This window comes from Rhinichthys klamathensis, unplaced genomic scaffold (assembly GCF_029890125.1).
Source record: "Rhinichthys klamathensis goyatoka isolate OS25496 unplaced genomic scaffold, OSU_Roscu_1.1 h1tg000318l_1, whole genome shotgun sequence".
Lineage (NCBI taxonomy): Eukaryota > Metazoa > Chordata > Actinopteri > Cypriniformes > Leuciscidae > Rhinichthys > Rhinichthys klamathensis.
Genome location: NW_026606834.1, coordinates 1,165,156 through 1,182,620, shown reverse-complemented (window position 1 = coordinate 1,182,620; position 17,465 = coordinate 1,165,156). Strand labels below are relative to the sequence as shown.

At 35.9% G+C, this 17,465-nt stretch overlaps 1 protein-coding gene across 7 annotated transcripts in view; it reads left to right on the top strand.

Moving 5' to 3' along the window:
- The window catches only part of LOC130105400 (R3H domain-containing protein 1-like), a 65,787-nt gene that overhangs the window by 24,726 nt on the left and 23,596 nt on the right, over window positions 1-17,465 (top strand). For 5 of the 7 annotated variants that reach the window (XM_056271390.1, XM_056271393.1, XM_056271392.1 and 2 more), the window contains exons 4-15: window positions 2,424-2,459; window positions 3,649-3,741; window positions 5,065-5,194; window positions 5,271-5,349; window positions 7,178-7,237; window positions 7,561-7,701; window positions 7,886-7,994; window positions 8,110-8,202; window positions 8,285-8,313; window positions 9,089-9,142; window positions 10,222-10,439; window positions 16,395-16,619. In XM_056271390.1, the coding sequence (XP_056127365.1) occupies window positions 2,424-2,459; window positions 3,649-3,741; window positions 5,065-5,194; window positions 5,271-5,349; window positions 7,178-7,237; window positions 7,561-7,701; window positions 7,886-7,994; window positions 8,110-8,202; window positions 8,285-8,313; window positions 9,089-9,142; window positions 10,222-10,439; window positions 16,395-16,619 (1,267 nt within the window). The remainder of the gene's footprint in view (window positions 1-2,423; window positions 2,460-3,648; window positions 3,742-5,064; window positions 5,195-5,270; window positions 5,350-7,177; window positions 7,238-7,560; window positions 7,702-7,885; window positions 7,995-8,109; window positions 8,203-8,284; window positions 8,314-9,088; window positions 9,143-10,221; window positions 10,440-16,394; window positions 16,620-17,465) is intronic. The other 2 variants (XM_056271395.1, XM_056271394.1) reach the window with 2 other exon arrangements.

Here is a 17,465-nt window from a genome sequence, read left to right as displayed (position 1 = left end):
CATTGTCATGTTCAAGAAACCAATTTGAAATGATTAGAGCTTTGTGACATGGTGGAAGTAGCCATCAGAGGATGGGTACATGGTGGCCATAAAGGGATGGACATGGTCAGAAACAATGCTCAGGTAGGCCGTGGCATTTAAACGATGCCCAATTGGCACTAAGGGGCCTAAAGTGTGCCAGGAAAACATCCCCCACACCATTACACCACCACCACCAGCCTGCACAGTGGTAACAAGGCATGATGGTTCCATGTTCTCATTCTGTTTACGCCAAATTCTGACTCTAACATCTGAATGTCTCAACAGAAATCGAGACTCATCAGACCAGGCAACATTTTTCCAGTCTTCAACTGTTCAATTTTGGTGAGCTCTTGCAAATTGTAGCCTCTTTTTCCTATTTGTAGTGGAGATGAGTGGTACCCGGTGGAGTCTTCTGCTGTTGTAGCCCATCCGCCTCAAGGTTGTGCGTGTTGTGGCTTCACAAATGCTTTGCTGCATACCTCGGTTGTAACGAGTGGTTATTTCAGTCACTGTTGCCCTTCTATCAGCTCGAACCAGTCTGGCCATTCTCCTCTGACCTCTGGCATCAACAAGGCATTTCCGCCCACAGAACTGCCGCTCACTGGATGTTTTTTCTTTTTCGGACCATTCTCTGTAAACCCTAGAGATGGTTGTGCGTGAAAATCCCAGTAGATTAGCAGTTTCTGAAATACTCAGACCAGCCCTTCTGGCACCAACAATCATGCCACGTTCAAAGTCACTCAAATCAACTTTCTTCCCCATACTGATGCTCGGTTTGAACTGCAGGAGATTGTCTTGACCATGTCTACATGCCTAAATGCACTGAGTTGCCGCCATGTGATTGGCTGCTTAGAAATTAAGTGTTAACGAGCAGTTGGACAGGTGTACCTTATAAAGTGGCCGGTGAGTGTATATATATATTACACACACACACAGTGTATTTATTTCATATATATATATATATATATATATATATATTAAATAAATATATAATATTTAAATGTAAATTATATACACTTAATATTAAATGTGTATATATAATTTAAATGTTTTGAATGGTTGTTTTATATATACTGTATATACAGGGTATATATATACAGCATATATATATATATATATATATAAATGTAATATATGGCATTTTTTATATAATATAAACATTATATATTTATTGAATAGGTTTTTAAATTATAGATAGTTTTAATATAATCATTTTATATATTTAATTGGTAACACTTTAAATTAAGGAACACAATCACTTTTAATTATATTAAATATATAATATTTACATTTAAATTATTGTTTTTTTGTAATATAATTTTTATAAATTTCCCTCAATAAACTCCTAATTACTGCTTATTGATAGTAAGGTCGTTGTTGTAGTGGTTATGTGAATATGGTCATGCAGAATAAGGCATTAATATGTGCTTTATAAGTACTAATGAACAGCCAATATCCTAGTAATATGCATGCTAATAAGCAACAACTTAATACTCAATGTGTGTTCCCTAATCTAAGTGTTACCATATAACTTTATATATTTATTTTATTATATATAATTTTTTAATATAATTTTTTTTTTCTCCAGTGTGTCCAGAGTGATTCTGTAATGGGTTTTTATCCCGAGGGATCATATTTCCATTATATTATATTAGCAGAAACCTCAAAGGTATCCTAAAAAGGACATTTCAAGAGCGTGACACTCTTTTTTTCTTCTTTTTTTTTCTCGTGTCCAATGAGGAATGAGGGAAGATGGCAGCTGTAAATCTAATGATGGCTTTTGATTGACACTCCTGCCTTTTATTAATCTAATCGTGTCCAATATATTTGAATGGAACGTTTTCATAAATCCCAGGACTGGTTTAGTGTTGAATATATATTTATTTCTACGCCAGTGTTCCGGAGAAATAATATTCCTGTGGTCGATCTCAGAAACAAACTATATTTTTCCCTAAATGAAACACAATCCATGAAGAAAGAAGAAGCAGTTGCTGGTTCACTCATGTGATGTTTAATCGCTAGGAAATGATGCATCTTTTCACATGATACAACTGAACAACTCATTCATTTAACCTCATAAAAACAAAAAAAACTCTTTCCTTTTCCCTTAATCCTCCCTTGTCTGGCTTCTGCTACTCTGAGAAACGCCTGCACTTTGAATTTTGAGTACTTCTTGCATCGTTTTTGCCTCTTCACGATGACTCGCTTTAATTTAGTCTTTAACCTTGGATAAAAGCGTCATACAGGAAAAGTAGTTTTTCTTATAAGTGGTTCAGATGAATGTGTCCTTATGTCGGTTTCTCAGTAGCATCTCATGCAGAGCTGAGCTTAGTTTGTGATTTCGAAACATTAATCTCGGTGGGATTCACATGCTTCATTTTGTCTCATTGCCCACCATACAGCGGCAAATACCCGGACAAGGCACTAAAAGACCCAAGGTACCGCGTCCTGAGGCATGAGCACGTGTGTTTGCTGCTTCCATCCGCCGGACGGTTCAGTGTTTGCTGTCGGTCACTGTGTGTTTGTTCATTGTAACGGGCGGCTTGTGTGTTTTGAGTAGTTCGGAGACGTCGCCATGTACCGCCGTCATGATTTGGTTCAGTTCTCTGCATGATTCTCATCAGTTCTTCCTGAGGATCACACGTTTGCATTCAGTTTGATGAGGCCGTTTCATAATCAGTGACCCATGTTTGTTATGTTTGCATGGGATTTTTAAAATAAACACTGCCGTTCAAAAGTTTTTGATCAGTACGTTTTTTAAAATGTTTTAAAAAGAGTCTCTTCTGCTCACCAAGGCTGCATTTATTTGATTAAAAATACAAAAAAAAAACAGTAATATTGTGAAGTATTATTACAATTTAAAACCGCTGTTTTCTGTGTGAATATATAGTAAAGTGTAATTTATTCCTGTGATTCAAAGCTGAATTTTCAGCATTATTACTCCAGTCTTCAGTGTCACATGATCCTTCAGAAATCACTCTAATATGAAGATTTGTTGCTCAAGAAACATTTCTGATTATTATTAATGTTGAAAACAGTTATTTATATTTTTATTTCAGGATTTTTGATGAATAGAAAGTTCAAAAGAACCGCATTTATATGAAATAGAAAGCTTTTGTAACATTAAACACTACCGTTCAAAAGTTTGGGGTCAGTAATAATTTTATTCCTCAACTTTCTTTTCATCAAAGAATCCTGAAAAAAAAATTGTACACAACTGTTTACACCTGATAATAACGAATGTTTTTTCAGCATCAGATCCTCATATTAGAGTGATTTCTGAAGGATCATGTGACACTGAAGACTGGAGTAATGATGCTGAAAATTCAGCTTCGATCACAGGAATAAATGATATTTTACTATATATTGAAATAGAAACCATTATTTTAAATTGTCATAATATTTAACAATATTACTGTTCTTTTTGTATGTTTAATCAAATAAATGCAGCCTTGGTGAGCAGAAGAGACTTTTAAAAAAGCTTTAAAAGCATTAAAAATCCTAAACCTTTGACTGGTAGTGTATTTGCTCCCTGTTTTCAGGGGTTGGTTTTGCCGTACGTTCATGCACTTCTGCTTGTGAAAGTCAATGACTCTCTGTGTAACCTTCACCCGTACTCTTCTCCAGTCTAATGCAAAGTTAAAGTTAGTTCGGAGCCTGGCCATTTGTGAAGAACCCTCTCCTTCCACAATTACCACACAACTGCCTCAAGACCACCAGGTAAACATCATCAACGGTCAATGCAATCCAGCTCATGACGTGCTGCTCGACACACATGCATCATGTTTTAATGAGTTCAGATGCATATTACAGGAAATCATTTCAGATTTTTTCACGTTGTTTACCATGTTTCAATCATACTGTACATTTCGCCCTGCTGTGACTAGTAATAATTCTGCTACATGATACTAATATCTTATATACAGGTGAAACTGGAAAAATTAGAATATGGTGCAAAAGTTCATTTATTTCAGTAATTCAACTTAAAATGTGAAACTAATATATTATATAGACTCATCACATGCAAAGTGAGATATTTCAAGCCTTTATTTGTTATAATTGTGATGATTATGGCTTACAGCTTATGAAAACCCCAAATTCAAAATTAGAATATTGTGAAAAGGTTTTCATATCTGTAAGCCATAATCAAAATTATAACAAATAAAGGCTTGGAATATCTCATTTTGCATGTAATGAGTCTATATAATATATTAGTTTCACATTTTAAGTTGAATTACTGAAATAAATGAACTTTTGCACCATATTCTAATTGTTTTTTCACTGTTATATGGTAGGGGGCGCTATTACGCAACTTCTGAACGAGTACCGAATCTCCTGATCAAAGCACATGCGAAGAAGCACCAGAAACAAGCGATATCATATGTTAGCATATGCATATGTATAATAACGCGATCATCAACATTAAACAGCATGTGAATCAAAACTGCCAAATGTTACTGAATGAAATGTGGAACCATGACGAGCTCTAGGGGTGTGAAGCTTTAGGGGTGTTGATGGACTCGATCTACTCCATCTGTGTTTTGATAATCATTCTGAATCACACCCGGACGTAGTTTTTAACAAAACACAGATTTTTCTCAGCTTTTTGCTCAAAATGTTGCTTTTTTATTAAACTTACCCACATTTAAGTGTTGATAAAAAAGGAATGCATGAAGCTAGAATAAACCTGTTTTATTTTAATATTTTGATTATTCTTTCTTTTGTTATATTGCATATTCAGATACATTCATACAATACTAATTAAAATAATTACATTTTCTCTTTTTCTTGTCAGTATTGCTGTTTGATTGTCATTAACGGCAATATTATTAATAACAGACCACTTAATTAATGCTATTCATCTATTCCTTTTATCACAGTTCCATTATGAGTGGCTTTATTAAAAATATGATTGAGGTAGTTAGCAAGAACTGTGATGACATAAACACAAGTCTATATTTTCATTGAGAAATTGGTGTAGTGTTGTGGAAAATTAGCTTATTGTTCTGCTCCATTAGCGTTGTGTTTATCTTCGCCCCGCAGGATAGAGATCATATTCAATTCTCCCAGACGTTTGACAAAGAAGATGCGCCTCTTACGGCAAACGACGATGATGATAAAGACAAAAGTGCCAACAAGCTTGAGAAAATGCCACGCAAGATGCTGTCCAGAGGTGCGTTGTGTTGTGGGATTTAGATTTTAAAGACAAAGAACATGTTAAAGGTTAACTTGTTCTCGTCTCTTTGAAGATTCCAGCCAGGATTACACGGACTCCACCGGCATCGACCTGCACGAGTTCTTGGCGAACACACTGAAGAACAACCCCAGGTTAGACACCTTTGACCTTTATGAGCACACTGTCCACAACCAGTGCCTCTCTTAATCTCAGGCCTTGTCCACACGGATTTTTATAACCGGAGATTTTCCTCCTGCGTTTAAAAAATAAATCCCGTCCACACATGCTCGGTTTAAAAAAAAATCTCTGTCTACATGAAAACGCAAAAACACGCTATCAAGCGCTGTCAAGAGCATGCCACACCAGCAGGCGGCGATATAACCCTAACCGTAAAGCCACGTTGGCCAATCAGAAGCCTAACAAAAAGGTAATACCGTTTCCGGTAGGCGGATAACGGCGCACAATCTGACGTCGCAAGGCAAAAACCCTGGTTTTACTGTCTACACGACAACACTGTAACCAGCGTTTCTGAAAATCCTCACCCTGGCAGTGATATTTTTTTCCCAGGATGGTAGGGGAAGGTACCGCCTTTTTCGCCTCTGATTGGCTAGAAGGGCTCTCCTCCGATTGGTTATTTGATTTGGCCGTTAAACGTCATCTCTTCAGATGAGAAGTTACGCATATACACAACCTCTAAACCTACCCATCACACACACACTAACCCGACCCCTAAACCTACCCATCTCACACACACACACACTAACCCGACCCCTAAACCTACTCATCACACACACACACACACTAACCCGACCCCTAAACCTACCCATCACACACACACACACACACTAACCCAACCCCTAAACCTACCCATCACACACACACACACTAACCCGACCCCTAAACCTACTCATCACACACACACACACACACACTAACCCAACCCCTAAACCTACCCATCACACACACACACACTAACCCGACCCCTAAACCTACCCATCACACACACACACACACACTAACCCAACCCCTAAACCTACCCATCACACACACACACACTAACCCGACCCCTAAACCTACCCATCACACACACACACACACTAACCCGACCCCTAAACCTACCCATCACACACACACACACTAACCCAACCCCTAAACCTACCCATCACACACACACACACACACACACACACTAACCCAACCCCTAAACCTACTCATCACACACAAAAACACTAACCCGACCCCTAAACCTACCCATCACACACACACACACACACTAACCCAACCCCTAAACCTACCCATCACACACACACACACACACACACTAACCCAAATCAAATAACCAATCGGAGGAGAGCCCTTCTAGCCAATCAGAGGCGAAAAAGGCGGTACCTTCCCCTACCATCCTGGGAAAAAAATATCGCACCCTGGCAGGGTTTTTTTAAAAATGTTCGGTTTCAGTGTCCTGATACTGCGTTTTCGTGTGGACGAACGGCCGAACCGCGTTAAAAAGTCACGGTTATAAAAATACCCGTGTCCGTGTGGACAAGGCTTCAATTTTAATTTATTTACAAAGCACAATTAAAAACAACCACATGTTCTAAAACCAAAAAACGATGAATAAAAATAAAACAAAACAAAACAGAACAACTACAGACAACAAGGGACATCACAAGTGATGAGATGTTTTTAATTTAAAAATATATAATGTTGGTGCAGTTCTAATATGAATCGGTAAACCGTTCCTAAGTTTAGGTGCGGCTATGGAAAATGCTCGGTCACCCCTAGAGTTTATCTTTGACTTTGGAACAGTTATTACGGATTAATTGTTAAACTTGATGCGTAATACTTCATTTGACCTCCAGGGGTGGTCATTCGACATTTCCTGAAGGATGATATTCGTTTTAGTTATTTTTTACCCTGTTGTGGTTATATTTATACCCGTTTTGAATCAAATGGCTAAATGTCGACGTTTATCGACAGGGACCGGATGATGTTGCTGAAGCTGGAACAGGACATCCTTGACTTCATCAGTAATAATGAGTAAGTCCTGTTTAATTTTTTTCCAAAATGCATTTTTTTTCTGTTTGAATTTTTCTGGATTCCATTTTAATTGTTACATTTAATGCAAGTAATCAAAAAGCATGTGGAATAAATTTAAATAATGAAATGTATACAATATAGCAACAGTTTAACAAAGGTTAAATTTTAGGGCCCTGTGAAATCCATTTAAAGAAAAATCACAAACTCTTTTCCATTTTAATATATTTGGATGCTTTTTTAATTGTTTAACTCAATTTTAATAATCAAAAGTCTAATCAATTGAATGCATGTTGAGTTATTGATGTGGTTTCTGTATGTTCCAGGTGTCAGAGGAGAAAGTTTCCGCCCATGACCTCCTATCACCGAATGCTCCTGCACCGAGTCTCCGCTTACTTCGGCTTAGACCACAACGTCGACCAAACCGGGAAATGTGTCATCATCAACAAAACCAGCAATACACGAATGTGAGAGACTGTGGCGTCTTTTGCATTCGATCCTTTTGAAATGAGTTTTAGAGCAGAAACGTAATTACGAGGGATTTGAGATAGGATTGTCAATGTGACGGAATAAAGCGGCCGTAAACACAGCGCTTCTCCTGGAAAGTGTCTCATTTGTATTTCTCTCTCTCTGTTCCCCCGACGTGTGCAGACCAGATCAAAAGTTTTCCGAACACATCAAAGACGACAAGACGGATGATTTCCAGAAGCGCTACATCTTAAAACGGGACAACTCCAGCGTAGACAAAGACGACAACATGGTAGGCTGCTAATAAAGCCAACATCAAACAGGCTATTAGTTCGCATATTAATGCACAACGTAATGTAATTCTTCATATACTGCAGGGAGAGTTCAAAGAGCGTTTTGTGTTTCAGATGCGTATGAAACTAAAAGAGGACAGGAGAAGCAAGTCAATCGAGGAGCGTGAGGAGGAATATCAGAAAGCGCGAGAAAGGATCTTCGCTGATGTAAGATGCATTAACAACTACATGATCGTGTGCTTATGGGTCTTTGAAATGCAATTTTAACAGCCTTGAATCTCTTTTGCAGGGTTTAGACACCTTCACTCTGGATCAAAGGTGAGTGTAAGACGAAAGACACAGAATTTAAGGGAAACACATGTAGAGCAACGCCACGATCATGGGTTTGATTCCCAGGAAATGCTTGAACTGATATATAATATAGTCACTTTTTGGATTTGGATTAAAGCTTCTGCCTAATGCATACATGTCAAATGATGGGTGTTTCATGCTCTGAGCTGAATATTTACATTTATGCATTTAGTTTCGCTTTTATTCAAAACGACTTACAAAAAAGGAACAAAAGCAGTTCGTACAACATTTGTAATATACAATGTCATATTATAGGAATAGAGAAAATCAAGTCCCGCCCTATAGTTTTTGTTCTATTTATTAAATATCATGCATCACTCAGAAATATTATGCTTACATTATGGGAGTAAATGGGTGCCAGACAGTATTTGATTTGACTATAAACTTAATATTCAGTATTATTACCAAATTAACCACTCAACCAGATGAGAACAAAAACTTGAACTGAATTGACTGTTATCTGTAGAGCTGCTTTACAGCTCAATTGAATTCACTTCGTAACTGTTGAACTTTGCAACACTGACATTATTGAATTAAATCAACATTGAACTAAATTTAACTGAATAACGACATATTTCTCATATTTGATGACGTTTGCATCATTGATTTAGCAGTTTATAACTATAAAGCTGCTTTAAAACAATCTGTGTTGTATAAAGCGCTATGGAAATTAAGCTTAAGTTGCCCGTACTGCCATAATAAATCATGTTCAGCGTCAAGTAATAAGCGACGTGTTTTCCAGGATTCAGGAGGACGAGATGTGCAACAACATACAGCAGAGACGGCAGATCTTCAGGTAATCGCTGCCGTTCATCATATTCTTATGACACTAGGGCTGTTGGAACGAATTCCGAAATTCGAATATAATTCGAATATTAAAAAAATCAATACTATTCGAATGCTGAAGTTACTATTCGAATATTGTTTTTTTTATGTATATTTAATTTTTTTATATATATATAAACAGGAAAGAGGCCGCACTATGCAGAAATTGTTTTATTTGCACAAACGCGTTTCAAGAAGGCACGCGCCGAAACGCGTTTGTGCAAATAAAACAATTTATGCATAGTGCGGCCTCTTTCCTGTTTAACGTTATATATTCTAATCATCAGGCCAGCATTCTTAAAGTTTAAAAATAATATTAATTAAAAATAAAATAATATTCTTAAAGTTTAAAAAAAATATTAATCTTGCCTTTCTCGTTTCTTGCCTTTAATCATTGAGTGAAGCCTGCTCCTATTCCCATTCATTAATTTTTTTTATATGGAATCTTGCCTTTCTCGCCACCTTGAAATGCTTTTGTTTCGTCTGATGAACAATAACGTTTTTGAATCGTAACACAATTGTGCACGTTATCTACGCTGTATCATCATAACAATACTGTCAAAAATGGTACATGTTTAACAACGTAAAAAAGCGCCCGTGAAGCGCAAATATCTTGGTGAAAACTCAACGGATTCGGCGAGCACCAAACTCGTTGGAACCGTCTAGTCGAACTGAAAAGAACGATATAAGTTTCAGAATTTTTGGTGGTGTTTTAGCGGAGATATTAGCCGAAAACCATCGGTAGCGCTTCAACCATATTCAGCACGAATAAAATGTTTATTGTAATGTTAGATGTCCCTCTAGTGGACAGAACGTGTAACAACAACCACATGCTATAGTGGCATTGGCGATCCATAAGCCTGAGTAATGTCGTAAATATTAATAATAGGATGAATTTGAGCATTTAATATTCTAATATTATTCGAATATTAAATAAAATAAGGAATGGAATTCGAATAGTATTATAGAGGAAGATTGACAGCCCTATATGACATGCAAGTGAATTGAAGCTGTTGGTTTTCTGTAAAGCTGTCTGATGTTCTCACGCAGGCTGAAAGACGATCGGTCGGCAAACAGCCGCCAAAGCAGCTCCGAGAACGAGGCCAGGTTTTCAGAGCCGCGTCCATGGAGCAGCACGGACTCGGACAGCTCGAACCGCAACCTGAAGCCTGCCATGACCAAAGCCAGCAGCTTCAATGGCATCCCGGTTCTGACCCGCGGCGACAGCTCCAGCAGCAGCAAGAGCGTGGGCCGGCTCTCAAAGACAGGTGAGTGACACCACAAGACAATTCACATGTATTTGTATCGCGCTTTTCACAATACACATCATTTCAAAGCAGCTTTACAGAAAATGCATGAGTCCATGTTACAATTTATCAGAGGAAACTGTCTAAGTTATGCGGGTAACACTTTACAATAAGCTTTTAAATCTTAGTAAATATGAACTAATAATTAACAATACTTCTACAGCATTCATTAATCTTAGTTAATATTAATTTCAACATTTACTAAAACATGATTAAAATCAGAGGTTGTATTTGTTAACATTAGTTAAAGGACTAAAATGAACAAACAACGAACAGCTGGATTTTTATTAACAAAGATTAATAAATACTGTTACAAATGTATTGCTCATTGTTAGTTTATACATTAATGTTAACGAATGAACCTTATTGTAAAGTGTTACCGTTATGCATTTCAGAAATGTACATATGCAAATCAAAGTTAGCTAAAAATGTATTAATTTAAACAAGGTAATTTAAGGCAGAAACAACAGAAGATTATTAGTTTTATTTGTTGATTCAGGCCTCGATAATAAGGACGGCCAGCGTGAAAGACGTTTTTTAATTCTTCCTAATTTAAAGGGTTAGTTCACCTAAAAATGAAAATTCGGTCATTAATTACTCGCCCTCATGTTGTTCCGAACCTGTAAGACTTTTGTTCATCTTCAGAACACAAATTAAGATATTTTCGATGAAATCTGAGAGATTTCTGACCCTCCATAGACAGCAACATCATTGCAACTTTCAAGGCCCAGAAAGGTAGTAAAGACATCGTTAAAATAGTCCATGTGACTACAGTGGTTCAAATGTTATGAAGCAACGAGAATACTGTTTTAATGCGCAAAAACAACGACTTTATTCAACAATTTCTTCTCTTCTGTGTCAGATCTCAGTAAACACACTGCAGCTTCTGCATCAGCATCACACGCATGTGTCGAGGTGCTCACATGACCAGCGTCGGCCAATAATGAGCCGGCATTCTGGCGTAGAACCCGGAAGCGCTGCAGTGTGTTTACTGAGATCTGACACAGAAGAGAAGAAATCGTTGAATAAAGTAATTATTTTAGGGTTTTTTTGCGCACAAAAAGTATTCTTGTCGCTTAATAACATTACATTTGAACCACATGGACTATTTTAACGATGTCTTTACCACCTTTCTGGGCCTTGAAAGTTGCAATGATGTTGCTGTCTATGGAGGGGTCAGAAAGCTCTCAGATTTCATCAAAAATATCTTAATTTGTGTTACCAAGATGAACAAAAGTCTTACAGGTTTGGAACAACATGAGGGCGAGTAATTAATGACAGAACTTATATTTTTGGTTGAACTTACCCTTTAAACATTTAAGCAGAAGAGGACGCTAAAGAGAACTCAATAAGCTTTATGCCGAGCGTCACGTGACCAAACCGGAAAACGGGTCTCATTGCATCCGCTTGTCAGAGAAAGTGTTAACGCCCGTAAGAACTAACTACGATATCTATGGATTTTAAGGTAATCAGCTAACCTACTAAGTTCACTTTGTTATTGGTGTTTTATGCTATTTAAATATCTAAACGTTAGTGTGAAGAAGAAAAATTAAAAAACTTATAAATATCAATCTGCACATGCGAGGGACATTGGTTATGCTCATTTTTGCTTGCTCCTTTTAAGTTATCTTGAGTAAAACCGCAAAAAAATCATGAAGCACATACAAAAGACCTGAATCTGATCTGTTTTCCGGCTTGGTCACGTGACGCTCGGCATAAAGCCTATTGGGTTGTGAAAGCACATTTGAAAGCTGTGTCTCAAACAGTGTGTGAATACTGGATTGAGTTCTCTCACGTCTCTCTGCACTTAAACTGACACTCGCCAAGATAGACATTTTGACAATTTTATGTGGATTTGTCGTTTATATCTTAAGTGAACATTAACAGTTGAGAAAGAAAACCCCTGTGTATCAGTATATTTGATCCATGCATTATGTCTTAAAGTGACAACAGCCTAATATTCCTGATACTTTCTCTGTCATTAATGTTAAACAACAGAAGACAACTCACTGCTCTTGACTGAATAATTTTCTTAGCTTTAATAAGGATTCATCTGTATTTAATTTATACTATGCAGTGTAATTTTGCATTTGATTGCTTTTATTGAAACTATACCTGAAAACTACGCTTAGACCTACCTGAAAAGTACTATTTATTTAATTTGTATTATTGTTCTATTTTATTTATTCGTGCCATTGCTTGTAATTTGGTTATTTGTTCTTATTTTATTACGGACTGTTTACTTGTCTTTAACGAGATTTGAGATTTATTTTAGCTAGAATAGTAGTTTTTGCTGTGGTATCGAAATGCGAAACTTATTTTATTTTATTAATAATTTTTTTTGTGGTGGTGCCAGTAAATATTTTAGCAGGGCAAGTAAAAATCTGAACCACTGGCCCGACCTTACAACAACAACAACAACAACAACAACAACAACAACAACAACCACCTTTATTTATAAAGCACATTTAACACAATACAAATTGATCCAAAGTGCTGTAGTGCATAGCAGGACTACACTATAAAAAACAACAATTACAAGTTTCCAGAAGCTAAAGATTGTGTTTTAAGAGTAGATTTGAAGGAGCAGACGTCACATGATAAGGAAGACCATTCCCAAGACCTTAGCATTGAGCCCTGAGACTGTTGACTCGCTCTTCCTCTGATGACTTCATGCTCTTTTCTTCTCAGTCTTTATTCCTGCTTTTAACAGCATGCTTTATTAACTCATCTGTATCTCACTGCATGCTTTGAAATTCACTTTTATTAACAATCCTCTGAATTCATTGGTGATCGTTAATACTTTCCCCCTTAAAGTTCGGGATCAGGTCGTTTAAAAAAAAAAAAAAAAATTTATTGACACTTAAGACCTTAGTTATTAGACCATTATAGCAATACCTTTGTTACAGTATTTATTCATCTTTGTTAATGTCAGCTAATTGTTAGTTCATGTCAGCTCAGGTCCATGAAATAATATGAACTAATAATGTATTAGTAAATGTTGATATTAAATAAGATTCACAATTATTTTGCACTCTTAGGTCATTTTAACTAATGATAACACTTTTTTTATTTTTATTAAATTGACCAAAAGTGTCAGTAAAGACAGTTATGATGTTACAAAAGATTCTATTTCACATAAATGCTGTTCTTTCTTTCTATTCATGAAAGAATCCTGAAAAAAGAATCATGATTTCCACAAAAATCTGAACTGTTTTCAACATTGATAATAATCATAAATGTTTCTTGAGCAGAAAATCCTCATATTAGAGTGATTTCTGAAGGATCATGTGACACTGAAGACTGGAGTAATGATGCTGAAAATTCAGCTTTGATCACTGGAATAAATTACACTTTACTAGATATTCACATAGAAAACAGTTATTTTAAATTATAAAAATATTTTAAAAATTGTATTGCATTTTTGATCGCATAAATTCAGCCTTGATGAGCAGAAAAGACTTCTCCCAGATACGTAACCAAACTGTTGAACGGTAGCTCTCGAGTAAATTACCGTCCTCCGCCTGTACGACATTTGAGACATGAACACGTTTAGTGCTTTTCATTTCAAATAGGAAAAAAAAACATCCCATATTTGAGAGAAGAGACAAGAAACAAGTAAATTGCTAAATGAGCCGAGACATTAATCAGAAATTAATTAATATGTCATTCTCAGGCTAATACAATTATTCTCTTCTTCCATTGCTTCGGTCCCTGAGGTAATTAGAAATGAAATTGAATTGAGCATCTTGTTGAAATTCGTCTGACCTTGCTTTCTATACTTCCATATTCTGCAGTGTTTTAATAGCTACAGCGCTTCCTTTGCCAATATGTTCCACGATCCCCAGTGAATTCACGAGCGATCGCTCTCACCGCTGCTGTGTTAAAGGGATAGTTCACTCAAAAATGAAAATTAGCCCATGATTTACTCACCCTCAAGCCATCCTAGGTGTATATGACATTGTTCTTTCAGACAAATACAATCAGTTATATTAAAAAAAAATTGAAATTTAGATAAATGCACTTCTATGATGGATAGATGCACTTCTCTGATGGATAGATGCACTTTTATGATGGATAGATGCACTTTTATCATGGATATGCACTTTTATGATGGATAGATGCACTTTTATGATGGATAGATGCACTTTTATGATGGATAGATGCACTTTTATCATGGATATGCACTTTTATGATGGATAGATGCGCTTTTATCATGGATATGCACTTTTATGATGGATAGATGCACTTTTATGATGATAGATGTACTTTTATGATGGATAGATGGTCTTTTATTATGGATAGATGCACTTTTATGATGGATAGATGCACTTTTATGATGGATAGATGCACTTTTATGAAGATAGATGTACTTTTATGATGGATAAATGCTCTTTTATTATGGATAGATGCACTTTTATCATGGATAGATGCACTTTTATGATTATAGATGTACTTTTATGATGGATAGATGCACTTTTATCATGGATATGCACTTTTATGATGGATAGATGCACTTTTATGATGGATAGATGCACTTTTATCATGGATATGCACTTTTATGATGGATAGATGCGCTTTTATCATGGATATGCACTTTTATGATGGATAGATGCACTTTTATGATGATAGATGTACTTTTATTATGGATAGATGCACTTTTATGATGGATAGATGCACTTTTATGATGGATAGATGCACTTTTATCATGGATAGATGCACTTCTATGATGGATAGATGCACTTGTATGATGGATAGATGCACTTGTATGATGGATAGATGCACTTGTATGATGGATAGATGCACTTGTATGATGGATAGATGCACTTGTATGATGGATAGATGCACTTTTATGATGATAGATGTACTTTTATGATGGATAGATGGTCTTTTATTATGGATAGATGCACTTTTATGATGGATAGATGCACTTTTATGATGGATAGATGCACTTGTATGATGGATAGATGCACTTGTATGATGGATAGATGCACTTGAATGATGGATAGATGCACTTGTATGATGGATAGATGCACTTGTATGATGGATAGATGCACTTGTATGATGGATAGATGCACTTGTATGATGGATAGATGCACTTGTATGATGGATAGATGCACTTTTATAATGGATAGATGCACTTTTATGATGGATGGATGCACTTTTATGATGGATAGATGCACTTTTATGATGGATAGATGCACTTTTATGAAGATAGATGTACTTTTATGATGGATAAATGCTCTTTTATTATGGATAGATGCACTTTTATCATGGATAGATGCACTTTTATGATTATAGATGTACTTTTATGATTATAGATGCACTTTTATGATGGATAGATGCACTTTTATCATGGATAGATGCACTTTTATGATGGATAGATACACTGGTATGATGGATAGATGCACTTGTATGATGGATAGATGCACTTTTATCATGGATAGATGCACTTTTATCATGGATAGATGCACTTTTATGATGGATAGATGCACTTTTATCATGGATAGATGCACTTTTATGATGGATAGATGCACTTTTATCATGGATAGATGCACTTTTATGATGGATAGATGCACTTTTATGATGGATAGATGCACTTTTATGATGGATAGATGCACTTCTATGATGGATAGATGCACTTTTATGAGGGATAGATGCACTTTTATGATGGATAGATGCACTTCTATGATGGATAGATGCACTTTTATGGACTTAAAAACAGAAACGGCCATTCACTGCCATTTATAAAGCTTGGAAGAGCCAGGACATTTTTTAATATAACTCCGATTGTATTCGTCAGAATGAAGAATGTCATATACACCTAGGATGACTTGAGGGCGAGTAAATCATTGGCTAATTTTCATTTTTGAGTGAACTATCCCTTTAAGGCTCCTGTCGTTGCTCCCTCTCTAGGTTCTGACTCTTGTAGTAGCGTAGGTTCGTCCACGGGTTCGCTCTCTCGATCCCAGCCTCCCTCTGCCGTGGCTTTAACGCAGGCGATGGGCTATCCTCCTGTCAGCGCTAGTAGCGCCGTTTGCTATGAGCCGCCAGCGTCTACGGCTAATGCTAGCTACTATTTGCTTCCCCTGGAAGCCGCAGGGATACCGGCCGGAAGTATCTTGGTCAACCCACATACAGGTTGGTAAACGCTGTGCGACTGATTTCTCTCCATATGCATGTCTGTATATCCTCCACTAACCCTGATCGTAACTGTGTGTCTCAGTCGCTTCATAAACATTTATGCTGAATTGATGATGGGATTTTACGGTTCATTACTGTTTGGGCTCGTAATGAGGATTTTATTTTCTTCTGAAAGGTCAAAGTTATTAATAGATGCTCTGTAAATCGTACAACCCTCTGAAATCTTCTGGAAATTCAGATTTTCTGGACTCTTGTTTTAATGGTTAAAGTACATTTTAGTAATCAAAAACCACGTCTAATTAATTTAAATCATGGAACTTATGAAATTTAATAATAAAATTTAGGGCCCTAAAAAATATCTTTGATTTAGTCTCAAAATCCTATTTGTCCTTCCCAAATTCCATGCTTTCCTTTTGTAATTTTTCTGGATTTCATTTTAATGGTTTAATTGAAATTTTAATAATCAAAAATAATGTCTAATCAATTTAATTCATTTTTTTTAATACAATTAGTTTTTCTTTTGTTTTAAAAAAATCAGAAATTGTGTGATTGGATCTTTTCTGGATGTATTATTTTATACAACATTATTAGTTTTATTTTTATTTTATGGATTTATTTTAATTGTTTTATTAAAATTGAATAATCATTTCTAGTCAATTTAATTTAATTCATAATTTAATTATAACTTTAACAACCCAATTCATAGATTATTATTATTATTTTTCTGGATTTCCTTTTAATGGTTTAATTAAAATAATCAATTTAATTAATTTTTTTTATACAATAGTTGGGCTGATTTTTTTCTTTTGTTTTCAAAAATTCAGAAATTGTGTGATTGGATTT